At 39.3% G+C, this 16,929-nt stretch overlaps 1 protein-coding gene across 4 annotated transcripts in view; it reads left to right on the forward strand.

Annotated features, from left to right (window-relative positions):
• MTMR1 (myotubularin related protein 1) overlaps window positions 1-15,762 on the forward strand; it is a 36,618-nt gene extending 20,856 nt beyond the window's left edge. For all 4 annotated transcript variants that reach the window (XM_027888406.1, XM_027888407.1, XM_027888408.1 and 1 more), the window contains 3 exons: window positions 708-821; window positions 1,986-2,162; window positions 13,637-15,762. In XM_027888406.1, the coding sequence (XP_027744207.1) occupies window positions 708-821; window positions 1,986-2,162; window positions 13,637-13,801 (456 nt within the window). In that variant the 3' untranslated portion in view covers window positions 13,802-15,762. The remainder of the gene's footprint in view (window positions 1-707; window positions 822-1,985; window positions 2,163-13,636) is intronic.
• The last annotated feature ends 1,167 nt before the right edge of the window (window positions 15,763-16,929 follow it).

Raw genomic sequence — 16,929 nt, forward strand, 5'->3', positions numbered from 1 at the left:
GTATCAGGTAACCTCTGCTTGTGAGTAAAATACCTAATGGTGCTCAGGGGAATAACAGTTCTTTCACTTCAGATGTACAGGATTTACTTTCCAGTACAAAAGAAGAGGGATTAAAGGCTTATTGTGTATGGCTGGTGGTAAACTCAAGGGGTGAAATGGAGAAAAGTAACTTACTTGGGTAGAAAGTTGAAGAAAAATTTTAAATATGTGTTAGCACAGTGTATGTGCAGTAGTCTTTATTATCCAATTCATCTCATATTAGAAAAGGAAATAACTCTTAAATGCCATCATCTTGTTTTTTCTTTTTTGCCCTTTTTTTTTTTTTTCCCAAAAATGTTCTCTTCTCTTGTAACAAGAGATAGAAAGTATATGTTTTAGAGGGTTTGGAGTGAGAACAGAATACTCTTAGAGCATCTTAAAATGGATTGCTTTGTATCACCAGCTTCACATTAGCTAATGCTTGTACTCTAGCATACTTGGATAACAAATGTAAAGTTTGTCTCTGAGAATTATTTATAAAGAAGTACGTAGGTGGAATGTATTGCAGGAAGAGTTACTGAAATTCCTGAGTTTTCCTTGAAATAATCCCTAAATGAGAAAAAAAAAAACAATCTTACTTTAATCTCGTGGTTATTTCTTATGTCCGAGTTTCATCCTTTCTACACTGCTTAAAATATGGTTTAATTTTGCCAATTCTTTTATTTCAGTTTCCTGCAGCCTTTGAATTCAATGAATTATTTTTGATCACCATTCTGGATCACCTGTACAGTTGTCTCTTTGGGACTTTCTTATGCAACTGTGAAAAAGAGAGATTAAAAGAGGTAAATAATTAGTGTTACGCACATTCTTAGTTTGCTGTTTTTATTCGAGAATGCTCAGAATACAAGAGCTAAGAACATTTGAGCTGTGGTGTTGGGATACATTTGTTACGTAGCCTTAAAAGACAATGTGCACATGAAATTTTCATGATGTGAGAAATATATACTGAATGCCCTGCTATTAAATGAGGTGGCACTTACATTTCTTTAGTTGTTATCTGTTCAGGGGGTTAAGAGTTGTCTAGTAAGTTGTCTTGCAGGTATTTTTAGCCAACATACACAATTTTTCGAATAATAATAATTATCAAATTATATTAACATTTCTTTCACTATTTCCAAAGGAAATCTTAGAGCTGACTTTACAGGTCACTTTAGGACATAGGAGTTATGCTTGAAGACTGTAGAAATTTAAATTACCTAAACGAAGTGAACTCAGTGAAATACTATAGGTTTGTGGGGAAAAAATTTTTAAATTTTGTTAATATTCCAAGTACACTGTTGCTTACTTCTGGCTTTGTTGGTTTAATACTTCATGTTTTCTAAAGCAAGTTGCAATTCCGTACTACATTTAGCTTTGCTGTTTTCTTTTGGTTTGTCTCTGCTGCTTCTGTAGGGGAAAAGTTGCATGCAAATTCCACAAGATGGAGCTGAATAACATGTTCTCAGCAAATGCAGTGTTTCCAGACAGCTTTCTTTCATAAATGGTCAGATGTAATTCTCAATAAAGAGATGCAATTTGAGACACAGCGGTAGTAGAAACAGATGCCTTACAATGCTGAAGGAGTGTAAAATTGCAAGATGATTCTGATGCAAGTTCAGGTTTACAATCTTTGATCTAACCATTATTATGCTGATTAAATTTAGGGTAATACAACTTTCAGAAGTGCAAATAAAGGTAAAATAGGCAATTTAAAGCATAGTAGCAACTGATAGGAGCAAGCACTATGAGTGGGAAAATTGAGTAATTATTTTTCACAGGTGCTGTTTGGGATCTTGTAAACTACATATCTCTTCACTGATTTTTCTTGTCAAATCTAATTTATTTTTGTGTTTGTTTGTTTAGTTGGTGAGTGTGTAGCCATATCTTTAAGTAGCTGTAAACACTGCTGTAAATGATGAGCAGTCCAAGTTGTAATTAATTTTTTTGCCATTTTTTTTTCCCATCAGGAGGTGAGCACAAAGACTGTATCACTGTGGTCCTACATAAACAGCCAGTTAGAGGAGTTCACAAACCCTTTCTATGTCAACTATGAAAACCACGTCCTGTATCCTGTTGCCAGCCTGAACCATTTGGAGCTGTGGGTGAACTACTACGTCAGGTGGAACCCGAGGATGCGGCCCCAGGTATGAGCTTCCACGTGTCTTTTATGTTTTAGTGAGGATCACAGAGATAAAGAGAAATTACTGGGTTTTTGTAGTGTGGAATGCAGCATTTAATTTCAAAAGGGCTCGTCTGTTGCATGTATTTCAGCTGGCAGGGGAAAAGGTGGTTGTACCAAAAAGATGTGGGATGTGTTCAAACTTGGAAAAACAATGTTTTCATTGAAGTCACCAGTAAAATAGGGAGTTACAGTATTACTGTATTGGCTTGTGAAAGGTAACAGATTAACAGTCTTTGTTGTCAGAAGATTACTTTTCTACCACTTCTATGATACTTCGTAACCCTTTTTAATACTTTTATTGCCCTTAACCTTCTTGTAGAGTTTTGTGTACCTTTGTTTTTAATCATGTTTTGCCCTTTACCAACGAGCATATGAAATATAGCAGCAGTTTCTGGAAGAACTGGACTGTATACCAGCTCATTTTGCAGGCTCTCCAAACTTAGCGCCACAGAGATGCTTGTTTTCAATTGACCTTTACGGTTTCAAGCTGGCACACTAAAGATTAAACACTCGCTATACATGCTCCTTGATTCATCCAGTATTTGTTCTTAAAAGTAACGTCTGCTATGCAGATAAATCTCTAAATCTTGTCAGACAAATACTCCATATGCTCTCATGCTTAGAAGTCTGAAAGAAGAGCGTTCAGATTGTGTCACAGCCGTAATATATCTGAGAGTGCTACACCATCTCTTTATTAAGGTAACATTCCAAGGCACCCCCCAGCATATTATGATAAATTACCTGTATTAAGTGACTGCTCGAAAGCTGCTTTCATCTTAGAGCAGTTAGAATGAGATGTGAGTTTCAGATTTATTAGACATCCACAAGTCAGAGGCTGTTGTAAAAGATGATGTTCCAAGGTAGATTTCAAGGACAGTACACTGGTAGAAGTCCAGGTACCTGAGAAGTACCCTGTAAGGTCCTGGAAAAGTCTGGAATAGTTGCCTTCTCAATGAGGTGTTTCGTCTGAGCTGCTTTGTTTCTCATAACTCGTTAAAACTTTGAAAGATCTTGTATTTTAAGTTTTATCGTTTTAAAAATAAAATTGTCAACTGCTTTTTAGCAAAATAACTTCTTTAGCCTGTTTGCTGATTACCATTTTGGGTGGTTTATGTGCATTTTAGTGTAATTGGCTGCAGTGGTGTCAGTTTATTGCTTGTATTTGATTGAGATCCATAGGCCCTGAGAGCAAGCAGTCATAAACACACATGAAAGCCAGTCCTGGTCTGGAAGAGGGGAGGGTGGGGGAGAGATAACATGAGAAAATATCAGAGCTTTCATCTGCTTAGTGACAACCCTGCTCACTGCCCTGTGGGAGAGCGCTCTGCAGGCACCTTGGCACGTGGGGCCCATTGGTCTTCACTGGTGTGTGAGAGCAGGGCCCTCAGATCAGCAGCTGAAGGTAATAAAATGTGATGGTCCTGGTAACTGCCTTAGCTTCACTGCCACCTGCTTTTCTTGAAGTGCTTATACAACTGTTCCAACTTTTTAGTTATACCACACAAGCTTTGTCTTGTGGAGATAGATCATCCCTCTCCTCTTGTCCCTGGCCTGAATTTATGGGATATTTGTGACAAATATTTGGAAGTGTTTCCCATCTACTTGGATAAATTTGCTACGGAAATTACAATCTTTTTGTTGCAGCATTGTGTTCACCAGTCTAATTATTAAAGCACAAACTCATACAAGCAAGTAAATAAGCTGTCTTTGTAATCACAATATACTAAGTGTGCTTTCCTCTGTGTTTCCATTGTCTGGTGTCACACCCTGTTAACTGATTTAGTAACATTCAGACCCATTCAGTGACAGAAAAAAAGACAATGACCCTTGTGACACCCAGCAGGTCTTCACTTATCTTCAGTGAAAGAATTTCTTAATCAGTGAATTTATTAAAAGAATGGGCATCCCTGCATACTGATAAAAGGTGATTTTGTTGAATACCTTTTAATGTGTTCTCTTGGTTTTCAACTACATTTAAGAGAAGATGAAATAAATTTAATGTGAATGAAGAGCTCTCTGATGAACAGCTCAAGGCAACCTCACGTGCTGTTTCATCAGCTGCAAAAACATCTTTAGAAAACCAGGAAATGTTCATTGTTTTCTAGGAGCTCACCAAAAAGGAGAAATGCCCGATAGGTGAATTTAAAGGAAGATGAATATAATCAGAATGGATCTTTCATACCTGTTTTTGACCAGCTTTGTGTTAGGGGAGAGAAAACTCGTAAGAACAGAAGGTCAGGTTTTAGTTTGAGGCAATATTTTAGGTTTTACAATTTCAGCTTGATTAGTGAGCTTGAATCTTTAAATGGACTGGGAAAAGTTAATCATTGCACTTCATTGCCTTTTCTATTGGAAATGAGCAGATATAACCTTTAATTTTTTTAATTATAGAATTACTGAATGTTAACTTGATATAACCATTAATTTTTGCATTATTGTACTCTGTCTTCAAATATCTGTGTCTCATCAGACCTTTACCAGTGTGGTAAGGTCTGAGCATACTCTTAATTGCACTAGGACATACAGAGTTTAGGATCATTCTTATGTTCTGTAAAGAAAAGATTACTTAGAATGATATATCTTCTGATATATATATAGTTCAGTCTGAGTTTTGTGGAGCCTGAGATGGTGGTTTTGGTAGTGTTTACTTGCATCAAGAACCCCGTTTATTTTGCACTTAGGTGACACACAGCCTCCTTCCATAGGGTTCAAAGCTCAGGAGCCTGAGAAGTGAACACTGTGGAAAATTCTAGGTTAAATGTGGACATTTTTTGTAGACTCCCCTTTTGCTAAATTGGGCTTCAACAAGGTCATCCTAATTCTTCAGTGAAATAAAACGTTCTGTGGTCTGAGTTTGGAGGTGTTACATCATTATTGACTTCTTGTCCCGAGAAAATTAGATAGATTTAAATTCTGTCTTACTTGTGTTCATTGACTGAGAAGACTTTTCTCATATTTGTCCTTCCCTTCAGTTGGAGAAACGTGTGTTTGTTTATGACATCTGGAAGACAAGTTCTTCCATTCTCTCACACAGAGGTGTGGGCCCTGTGGGTACCTGCCTGGGCTTTCAGATGACCCTACTAGTCTGGAATACATAAGATAATACGACGCTTCTGAATTTTTTCTGTTGATATATATTTCCCTTTCCTTTTCTATGTAGTCATTCTGACCTCTTCTTGACACTGGTTTGAGGAGTTCTGGCTGCCAGATGTCATTAGGTATCTGCTTGGGCAGCTCTGGAAGGTGGGGAGAGCACAGCAGTGATATTCCTGAGGATGACTTCTGAAGGGGCAGTGTTTTTGGAATAATATACCCTTATCATTCAGATATGCAGAGCAAGAGTAAAAGTTCTGGTCCTTTCAATTCAAGCTATGTCTTGCTATGTGAGAGGCAAGGAAAAGAATGTATTTTAGTCACCAAATTTTGCACAGTCCATTAGGATGTGTTTAGTTGTATTTATGCCTTCTGGGAAATGGCATTTTAACCCTTGGAGGTCAGGGCTTAGTTTTGTTTTGGTTTTATGTAGGGGTTTTTATTCTTCTATGCCTGCTCATTTTTTCTTCAAGCTCTATTCTGTAAATCTGGCCACAGTGTTAGTGATCATATCACAGGAATCCCTATAATTTTTTCAAATTCATTCTTTTCTTTTTGTGTGGACTGTCATCCAGAGTAAAAGGCATCTATAACCTAGAAATCCAGTTCAGCTACTGAATCATCTGCTAAAGGCAGTCCTGGAGCTTCTGTGAAAATCCAGGGAAAGTCTGTTGGTAGATTAGCAGCTCACTTACAGAAGTGAAAGGAAGAAGTAGGAATAAGTAAAACTGTTTGTTCAGTATATACAGAAATTACTGTAAAGCATATAAATAGCTTACAATTGCTGGTTTTATTTTATGCCATGTATAGAATTGCAGAAGGATTTGATGTGTTGAACAGTTGAGTGATCAGATGTCAGCTGAACTTCGGTGTCAATAAACACAAAATATTGTATACTGAAAACAATAAGTAACATGCTGAGTGTCACTGGGAAAATTGCTGAGAATAAACTCGAAAACATAATTACTGAGATGCTTTATCCTGCATATAATAGGATAACATACAACTTACTGCATGGAACTTACTGCCTGGCAGGTGGGGTGTTGATATTATTTGTCCCTGTCTTCAGTGACATTGCTTGCTGTGTTCCTCTCTGAGTATGTTGACAGTGGTTGTAACATTATTAAAAGTTCATACATCTGATTTTAACACCATTTTGTGGCAGGACAGAGCCATTGTATGGCTCAGGAACTGCTTGGCATTGCTGGTCCCATCTTTTTGCATGAAAGAATGAGGCAGGAGGTGTCAGAAGGAGCCACCTTGTAGATTAGATAGCTGTGTGTTCCCTCACAATGGAGATTTCGTTCCTGCAGTTAGTGAAGTGTTTCTTGTGAGATGGGGCAAAGTTTCATACAGTGCCTGGATATGGAATAAAATAGGGACTAACTGCTTATCCTGAGTGCTGAAAGACTCTGTAGTTATTTAAGGGAAAAAATTTGGTATCCTGTAATGAGCACAGCATCAGAACATGCACAGAATGAGAGGAACTAGTACTGTGCAAATAATTTAATTTTTCTGAGTTTCTAACATATTTTGAAGGGCAAGCACTCAAATAATTGCTCTCATCTATCAAATGTCTAAATCTAAATGGGCTGTAGGTTTTAACAAGCAATGGCATCAGCTTGTGTAGCGTGTACAGCTTCCCAAGTCTGGTTGAATCTAGCATTTGTTTGCAAAAAATCTCTGTTCCAATTCCCACCTGGTAGGATTCCTAATAATTTCTGTTTGCTACTCCTTGCTTTTGCAGAAGGTCAGGAGGTTTTGCTTGGTTTCTCAGGAACACACACGCCTACAAGAAGTGTGGAAGTATTGATTATTATTGAAAACCACTGGCTTCATCGTTTGAGATGGCCTTTTGCTGCAAGTATCCTGTTAACTAGGCTTTAAAAGCAAGACTGTCAGAGTTCCAGCTCTCCATGAAGATGAGCAAAAAAGCTCAAGTGAAAGATATTGTTGTCTTTCCAATGCACAGAGTAGGTTTTTGGAAAACTGACAGTCCTAAGTCAAGCAGTGAATTTAAAATAACCATTTTCCTCTGCAGCCTTTCTTCCATGTTGCTAATATAGATAAAGTGTGCTCGCTGAACAAGACAAAATGCATTCACTGTTGAACAATTTTCATCTGAATGACTGTCCTTGAGCTAGTACAGTAATACACACACTAGATATCCATCCAATTAAGACTTGGCAGTACTATAAGTGAGTAGCTATTATAATTTCTCTTACACGTATCCTTGTGTTGACAAATTTTGCTATCCAAAAGCACTTGAGGATCCTGAAGGATTCCTTGGGAATAAAAACCTGAAAATCAATACTGAAAGTGAACTGTAGTAATTCTGTGAAGAGAAAGGTTTGAATTTTTGAGGAAATGCAGCTGTCTTCTGTCTAGATGGTTTTTATATGGGATGTAGCATGTACATTCTATAGCATCAGTGTAGTTTCTGTGTGGAGATAATTAAAAAAACCCCAACATTATCTTTTCTCAGCAGGCATAATTTATTATAACTGTGAAATGATGTGTGCTGAGAGTTACACTACACCAGGTCCTGATTTTGATGTGGGTAGTTCAGTTTAAAAAAAAGTTTCATATCAATGGCATTTTAATTAATAAAAAGTGTTTTTTGCAGTATTCTGAAGTATTTTTCAGCTCATTATAGGCAGTAGATACCTTATATTTAATAAATGTAGGAAAAGTATCTGCTTTGGAATGACAGAGGCAGCAAAGGTAGCTAATGAGGAAAGTAAAACCCCACCCATTTTAACTGGTTAAATTGCAGGGCCTGTTCTTTTGGAGTGAGGAATGTTACTTGGCTCACTCAATTTTGCAGCATTTTTCTGCTTCTTACTGGCTGGGGACGTGGTTTGAAGTATTGCAAGTATCATTAGCAGTGGGAGAATGAGCTCACATCTTACAGGGGAAAGAAACTACACGTACCAGAGAGGAGAAACTCCCTGGGGATCCAGAGCTGCTTGCAATACCAAGGGTCTTAGATACAAGTGCAGATTTTGTTTGGGAATGATAAACTTCTAATCTGTTTTTGGTAAATTTTATGTGATTAAAGAAATCTATTTCTAATAAATAGTTCAGAATTTTTGTGATGAGGTTAGCCCGTTAACCCACCAAAATCTGTTAAAATTAATGTAGTGCGTTCACCTTTACGTTTCTACTTCAGTTTTACAGGAATATTTTGTTAATTCGCGGAAATGAAATTTATTGTTTTTTCAGCACATTGAGGTAATAATTTGAATAGCACACGAAAAACACCCTCAAGAGCAATGGCCAGGCAGTTTTCCAGCCCAGGCAAACCACAGATGTGCTGCAGGGTTAGGTTTCATCTGTGCGGGCTCCTCTCGTGCAGCAGAAGTGGGTCTGTGCTTTTTCCCTGGCTTATGGAGAGGAGTAATGGACCTGGCTGTAGCAGCCAGGTGTTTGTTGCCTGGCAGCATCGCTGTGGGGATGCTGGTGTGACAAAGGAAGGGCTGCACACTCTGCTGAAATGCGTGGAGTGGAGCAGCACAAATAACTTGAATGCGGCTGGGTGATGGGTCCAGAGTCATCTTTTGAGCTTCCACTCCTAATTTGAGAGGCAGGATGAGAGGGTGGAAAACAGTACAGCTGCTGTCAGCTTCCCAACAAATTCATGTCAGGCAAATCAATTACGGGATTTCTTAACAAGTCTGCAATAAAAGCTTGCCTTGGAGACACTACTTGTGCTGTGCAAGCACACACTTCTAGGGTTAAGGTGGTAACAAGATCTTTTAATAAAACGATCTTCTCCAAACTTCTTGTTCCTTACGGAATCTGTCACTCTTCCCCTTCCTTTTATTCCCGACAGTGGGGAAGTGAAGGAGAGCCTCGTTCACAGCAAGCCATTACAGGTGTTATTGTGAAGGTTGTTGGACCCATTTCCTTCTGAAGAAGGCTTTGTTTGAGAGAGGAACGATGTGCTGATATAGAATGGTGTGAGGTGACAAAAATGGAGATAGTCATCTGTAAGAATTTGCATGGGGTGATAAGAGGAGACACTGACAGCAATAGGTCTGCCTGGGAATAAGTCTTTAAGAAATGTAGAAATGAACTAAAGTTCTTTTATTATTATTATTTTAATGTTTTTTGTCACAAAATTCATTTGACGGTGCTTCATCCTTTTACTTTTCCTCCTCCTTCCAAGATGGAAAGAGGGTTCCAGAAAGCTTCATCATTCCAGTTCTCTTTGGGTCCCTGAATGGTTTAATTAAAAAACAAACAAACCCCCCAAAACACGTAACTTGAGGTTGAGGGTTAGGAGTTTTGTTTTGGGCATTTTACCCCATTTTCACTCTTATCTTTTCATTTTTTCCCTTTTGATTTTGTAAGGCTGTTTTTTTTAAACAGGGAAGAAAAGACAGCTCCTCATGCCAGGCTGATTTTCAAGTCTTACTGTAAGAACTTCTATAATACTTCAGCTGATTCTACCACTTTTTCCTTACCCCATGAGTATGTAATTTTAGCATGAACTTTTATCACTAAAAAAATCAGTCACTGCTGCTAGAAAATGCTCAAGACTTCTCTAGACTGAATCTGACTTCTTACTTCCTGAAATTAAACTATGTGTTGAAAGTTCAGTGTGTGAAACCTATTTCTGGAACTGTTTTACATCAGTGTGCACCTACATGATGCCGTGTTACTGGCAACCAAAAAGAATCTTTCCTGGGAAAGACTTGAAATAGAAAACCCCTCGTGTTTACACTTCCATGTGAAATGGCACGGTGGTATTTATGTGGAACCGTCTTGGAGTGTTTACATCTAACACGCCCTTATTAAAACATGGCCAATATTTTAAAGGTGACCCTTTTTTTTTCTTTTTTTTTTCCCCCAATTATAAGACCCTCCTCTGCCTTGCTCACAGCTTTGCTGGGCTCTCATGATTTGTGTTAAGTCACCAAGTATGTGTGTCTGACTGAATTGTTTTGTAAAACTTCATCCAAGAAGGATCAGTTGCTTATGGGAATGTGATTTTAAAAAATGTTTTCCCATATGAAAATATGGTATTGTGAACTTCTTCTGTCGGGGAGAGGGGCTGTTTTTCTGTAAATATTCCATCTCTAGGGCAAACGTGGGATTTTAGTAAGAGAGATTGTGTTTCAGAAACATGCCTGCTCATATCCTGGAAGAAATTCATCCAATTTAGAGGTCTGAGGCTGTAACAATCTCAGTGAATTCTCAAGGACTGAGAATAAATAAAAGGACTGAGAGAGAGAATCTGAGAGAGAGTTGTCACTAACTGGAAATAGGAACTAGGACTGAATTATACTCCAAGTGCTGGAGATGTTTGCTTTCTGTTCAGCCCATGGAATACACTCTGGGAAAGCAGGCTGGAGGGGACATGCCTGCAGATGAAGGAAGAGTTGTCCCGTGGGAGAGGGAGCATGATGCTGCTCTACAGAAAGGAAGTTTCTCCCTGCCTTTGCCACAGGATTCCTCTGTTGTAAGGGAGCTCACCTGGAGCAGAGAAACCGTTCTGTGTGTGCTCCTTATTTACTGGGTGTCCTGTTTGATACCCACTTGGCCCAACTGCAGAATTCCCAAGTTCTCTGTTAAACCAGTTGGAGATCCAACAAAATTAGGGAGCTGCCAGCTTCAGATCATTGTCTGTAAAAGTGGAGTGTTAGTATTCCCATACTTGATTAGGGTGCTGCAGAAATAAATTTGGTTTTTGACATGAGATGAAAGTACAGAAGAGGAAACATAAACATCTAAAGTTCAGAAGAATGAATAAAAGATGGGGTCGGACATTGCAAAGAAAACTAAATATTGAATAACTGCTCATTAATTAAGTAGCATCAAACTGTGCACTGAGTAAATGAGGAATACAATGGGGAAGGAAGTATTTTATTGTTTATTTAACCAATGATGTATGGTGAGGCTGAATTGAGTTTGGAGAAGTCATCTTCACTCTGACACCTCCTAATTTTTTGAGAGCATAATTTTGCAGTCTCCATGTTGAAGAGTTGTGTGTGTGACTTGACTAGACACAGACGTTTTAAATGTCATTATTGTTATTTAGCTAATTTATTTAAAGGCAGTTCTGCTCTTCGAGAGGGACCTGTGGGGACAACGGCACTTGCGTCAAAGTTGGAGCGTGTGACTGTGGAATGAGGTTCTGGGAATGCAGGAGGAGGATTGAGATGTGCAGCCACGCTTTTCCTCCTTGAAGCACTTTCACAGAGCGTGCCAGATTCTGCAGCAGCCTTTGTGTGGCATATCCTGAAAGGGTTTGTAGCAGGTTCCCCGAAAGCTGGTTGTATGGGACTGCTCTCTGTGAGTGCTGGAGCCCTGTGCAGTGGAACTCAGCAGCTTAATGCCCCTGTGAAAGCTGTCTGAGAGAAATTGGCCTGCTCTGCTGAGCCGTGATTAAGCTGTGCAGAAATCAGGTGTACAGATCTCCCGTGACCCAGGGCTTGTGTGACTAATGATACCAATGGTAAATCACTCTGCTAGGGGCCTCAGTGTTTCGGGGAAATGTCTTCATAAAGAATTGTGAAGTGGGAGTCTGTGAGGACGGGATCTTTTATTCAGGGGAAAAAATGAATACAGGGGGTGCTAATTCCAGAAAGTCTCAATCTTCACTGAAATCTGAATTTTCCGTAGTGTATATTACAGGATCTTGGATGAACTTCATCACCAGACTCAATTTTGCCATGTTTTCTAAATGTACACACTTTCTGTAGACCGCCTCACAGAAATGGGATTGGCTTTCTGGAGGGTGTGCTCTGTGTTTGATTGGTGAAGGAGGCTTTTCTGCAGAGTTTGTGTGGTGGATGCAGGGTAAAATTGCAAGAGAGGGAATTCATAGCACAGTGAGGGCAGGGCTCCAGGGTCACTGGGAACTTGGTGGTGTGCAGCGATTGTTCTGCTGAAGACTCAAAAAGTTATGCTTTTAAAATTGCTGGAGATGACATGCTGGATGAATTGATGACTCCCAGGGTACTGGGAGCAGCACTTTTTGAATACACTGAAGTTTCTGTTCGTGGGCTACGCCACAAATAAGAAAGAAGTGTGTGTGGCCAAAAAATTGTTGACCTAAAAGGACTGCTGGCACTATTTTATTGTTTTAAGTTAGAGCCAGAGTTAGAAATTAAATGGTATTTTCCTGTGTCAGAAACATGAGTGTTGGGTTTTGAAAAAATGAAAATCCATGGATTTTCCTGGGCTTCCTCTAAAAAGCCAGAATTAACAAAAATGTCACTTGTGACTCAGTTGTGTGTTGATGGCAGGAAGAGAAACCCTTTCTGGTGTTTGCTACCTCCTTCACATAACACCATGTGAAAGTGGCACACTCAGATGTTCATCCCAGCCCTGTAATCACTTCCAAGCAGTAGGAAGCAATGGGTGAATGCAGTTCCCTGGACCTGGCATTCCTGAAGCCCAGGGTATAAATACAACATCCAGCAGTCCATTGGTTTCCCAGTGCTGTTTTTCCCCATGATTGTTGCACCAGCCCCATTAAATTCTTTTCCCGTCTTGCTCTTTCCAAAAGCTATAAACAATTAGAGTTTATACAGGACAAAATAAATTAAAAGCAATTTACAGTCAAACTTTTTTGGCCTTTCTGTGGAATTTGGAAGAGGGGGGAGGTCCCTCTTTGCTTGTCTGAGATAAAAAAATCCAGCTGTGAAAACCCGGTGTGGCTTGAATCTTCCTTTGGCCGTGATACAGTTGAGTGTTTCAGGTGAATGCGAAAAATGCTGAGAACTCTGGTGCAAGTGGTGCATCTCTGGTGTCTGTTGGTTGGGTACTGTCAGAAGCAGAGGCAGAAACCTGCACAACCCACTTCTGTGAAAGGTTTATTGGAGTGTGACTCTGGGAGGTCCACCACGAGCACCACTCACTTGGCTGCTGCACTTTTCTCACTGGAAGGGGTCAGGCTCTTGGAAAGATGCCTGGTTAGAAGAGTAACAAGATGCTCCATATGGAGCCAGCTTTGTGAACTCTCCTCTCATTATATAATAAGTCCTGCCCCCTCAGGCAGGGGAAATAGTTCCCAGGAAAGGCATTTTAAGCTTCATCTGACAATGGTATTGATAAAGGACACAGGTACATTTATTGAAATATGTTTGATATCCCATCAAGACCATTTGCAAACACTCTTCTGAACGGATTTCCTGTGAGCTGTGTTGTTAGAAGGGGACAGTTCCCTGAAATGCTTAATTTCAAATGACTAAAGAAACACTTTTCCTAAATACTGATGGTACTGAGAGATGTTGGATTCCTTGTATTGCTGAAGGCAACAGCAGCAGCATTGCTGGAGAAGATAACTCACTATGAGAGTCAAAGTAAGCCTTTTCTTTCTTTACCTGGCAGGTTCCAATCCACCAAAATCTTAAAGAGCTCCTGGCCATCCGGACAGAGCTTCAGAAGAAGGTTGAGGATTTGCAGCGGGAAGCTGCTACACGTTCCATTTCTTCCTCCTCCGACAGAGGTTCATCTCCCTCCCATTCTGCCACGCCAGTGCACACCTCTGTGTGATGTGGAACAAAAGCCATGTGAAAAAATCAGCATCAGGTAATTCAGAGAGGAGGGTGAAATGCTTTTCCCATCACAAAAGGATCGTGAGTGACTTGTAATTGCTATGATCTACATGCCTTATTCTGTGTCTGATATTATCACGATGAGGCCAAAAAGAGCTTCAATAGATGTGATGTATTTTCTTGTTGGCAGTTCCCACATGTGTTTTGACATTCTAGCTAAATCACCAATTGTGAAATTAAACTTTGTTTTGAGCAACTAACAATTTAACCATCCTAAAAAGGAATCCATCTGCCAAGCAGACAGAAAAATGCCTCTCACATTGCCTAGGGTACCATGCCTGGTTGAGAGAATCAGATGAAATGCCACATGATGCTTACACAGAAGGTTTTTCTGAATGGGAGCTCCTTATTTCACTCAGTAATATATATATATATTTTTTTTTTGCTAGAGCGATTTATTTTTTTTTAGGGTAATGCACTTGGAAATTGATTTTAAAATAAATGTTTTCCAGTGTAGTCAGTTTTATATTTTGACTAAATATGCCATTAAAAGTGGATGAAGTTAAGCTGGATTTATCGAGTACACCACACTGACTTGTATGATGTAATATATTTGGTAAAGCATGTATTTTAGGTTTTTTAATGCCTTTTGTACAAGTTGAAATAAAGTCTTTTGACTGTTTAGCTTATTGTTCAGTTTTAAGCCTCCTGGGCGAGGGGTAAACTTACTCATGTCAAGGTCTTGTACAAAGTAAAACTTTGTTTTCTAGCAAATGGTAATATTTGGGGTTGGAACGACACCCAGCTGTGTAAATTGTATAGTCTGTATAGCTCCACATTGTTAAGAGTGTTTTGTTTCAGAGTGTACACACAAATTGCAAAGCTGTGTGCGTTTATACCCATGTGTATGTGATGTTAAACATATACATCCTCCCGTGGGTTTAAGCTGTGTGTTCAGAAAATGGATCCTGCCTGTCCAAAATCCTTTGAGGACCTTAACTTGCAATGACTTTGTTTGACAAAGTTTTTGAGTAATATGATAATAATTGGTTTTCTTGAAATAAAGCCTCTTGGCTTTTTTGTTTTTTTAAGTTCCTACTAGCATTTCTTCCGTAAATGAATAATTTGTGTTTTCATGTAAGATATACATTCCCAACTTGCTTTCATCTCCCCCCCAGAAATACTCATATCAGAGAGCTTTGATTACTGTAACATTCCACATTCTAGAAAATTATTCAGTGGCCTTCTTGGAAGGCCCAGAAATGGGTGCATGCTGCAGATTTTTTCCTGGATTGTTTTCTTTGCCGTGTTTCATGAAAATGTGGTTCTTCTCCTTAGGACACTTAAAATATTGCAGCTCTGCTTTTTGACTCGTGCTTGTATTTGCTCTTGAGTTGTGCTGGTGGAAACCAAACCCCACTCTTAAGAGCCAGCCGACTCCCTGTGCTGACTGTGGGTTTAGTGACTGTGAATATTCACTTGTTGCTGCACATTTGTTCCCGATGCGCGACGGCGCTTTCCTGTCTCATTCTCTGCAATAACTCCACACAGCACGTGGTTAATGAGCAAGGTGAGCTGCTGAGCACTTTCCTGACTTCAGCTTGGAAAGGCTGAAGTGCTGTATCCAGTCTTAAACGTTTACTGTGCAGTGCAGGGTATTTCAGCGTGTCCTTTTTACTGTAGTGATTGCTTTTTATAATAGATATTCACCTACAAGAACGGAGTTTAAGAAGGCTTGCAGTGTTGCATCTCTTGAACCTCAGGCTTTTTATAAAGACATGAAAGATGTTTTCCTGTAAAAATGGTTCTGCTGAACAGTGTGCCAGCAGTGAATTTTACATTGCCAAAATATGTTGAGATGGTATTGAATTAAACTCTCCCATACTTTGGATTTCCTTGACATTTTAACTGTATATTAAAGTAAAGCACATTATCTCTAAAATGCAGTGCTAAAGAAAATCTTTTGAAGTTTTTTCTCTTTATTGGTGCTAATAATCACAACACTTTCTCTGTAATTATTGCAAAAGTGACGACTGGATTAGCTGGGGCATTCTGGGATTTTTAAAGCTTGGATTCCTAGAGCTAAACTCAGAATTTGGTTTTGCACAGAAGAACACCAGTTATTTCAGCTGACTGGCTGCGTATCCACCAGTTTCAACACAGCTCAGCGAGTCTCTGATCTGCATGAGAGCACTGGGGGAGGGTCCTGGTGTTCTGTGTCAGCACAATGGATGGGTTTGTATGTACTTAGCATGGAAATACTCAAAGGTGTTCTATAGCTCATATGTGCCAGTTAATTGAAGAGGTCGCTGTCACCATACTCAGTCTGCTTCCTGATAATCAGATTTTTTTCCTATTGATTTAACAACTAATTCTGTCATTACTTTTTTTATTGTTTAATAAGGCAGTATGGAACTAGTTAAGGAAAGAGCAGAACCCTATTCCCAGTCTGATGCACTTTGGACAGAACTATCAATTTCTGGTTCAAAAGCTGGAGCTTTTTGCTTTGGTTTTTGGTTTTGACTCTGCTGGATATAAAGGGAATGTGCAAAGACAGCAGGCAGTTGTGTTTGGCCCGTAGCATTTTCCTGTTGTCAGTGATGTCATTGACAGTGTGAGAGGGGGAACAACCTGAATCCAGTGTCCCAGAATGGGATGAAGCCTTGGTAACCAGCTGACACATTTTTTGCTGGTAGAGTAAGTCAAGTAAATCATCAGCATCAGACACTTTGCTATAATAGTCGTTTCAGAGCTGAATTTACATTTCTTTCTCCTTTGTAGATAAAAGTAATTTTTTGTTGTTTCATTAAAATGGAAGAAGGCTTTTAAAGCTGGTAAACACTCCTATCTGCCTGGTTCTGTTCCCTGCAGAGGCAGCCTTCTCAAGGAGTTAAAGCTTTAAACAAGAAGTGTTTCATTGCTTTCATTTTCCAAGAAAAGCTGTAGTAATTCATATGCTGTATTGTAGTAACACCAAGAACAGCTGGTTCTCCATAAGCTGGAAATAAGGAGACAACAACTCTCATTCATGTGCATTAAGCCCCACAGCAGAGGACGCAGTGAAAGGGGCAATTCAGATTATTCCCCAAGTGAAGCATTTATGGTAGAAAACAAAAAGGAATGTCC

Source organism: Empidonax traillii, unplaced genomic scaffold (genome assembly GCF_003031625.1).
Source record: "Empidonax traillii isolate 1590-97213 ecotype Southwest subspecies unplaced genomic scaffold, ASM303162v1 scaffold237:size1322474, whole genome shotgun sequence".
In the NCBI taxonomy this organism is placed as follows: Eukaryota; Metazoa; Chordata; class Aves; order Passeriformes; family Tyrannidae; genus Empidonax; species Empidonax traillii.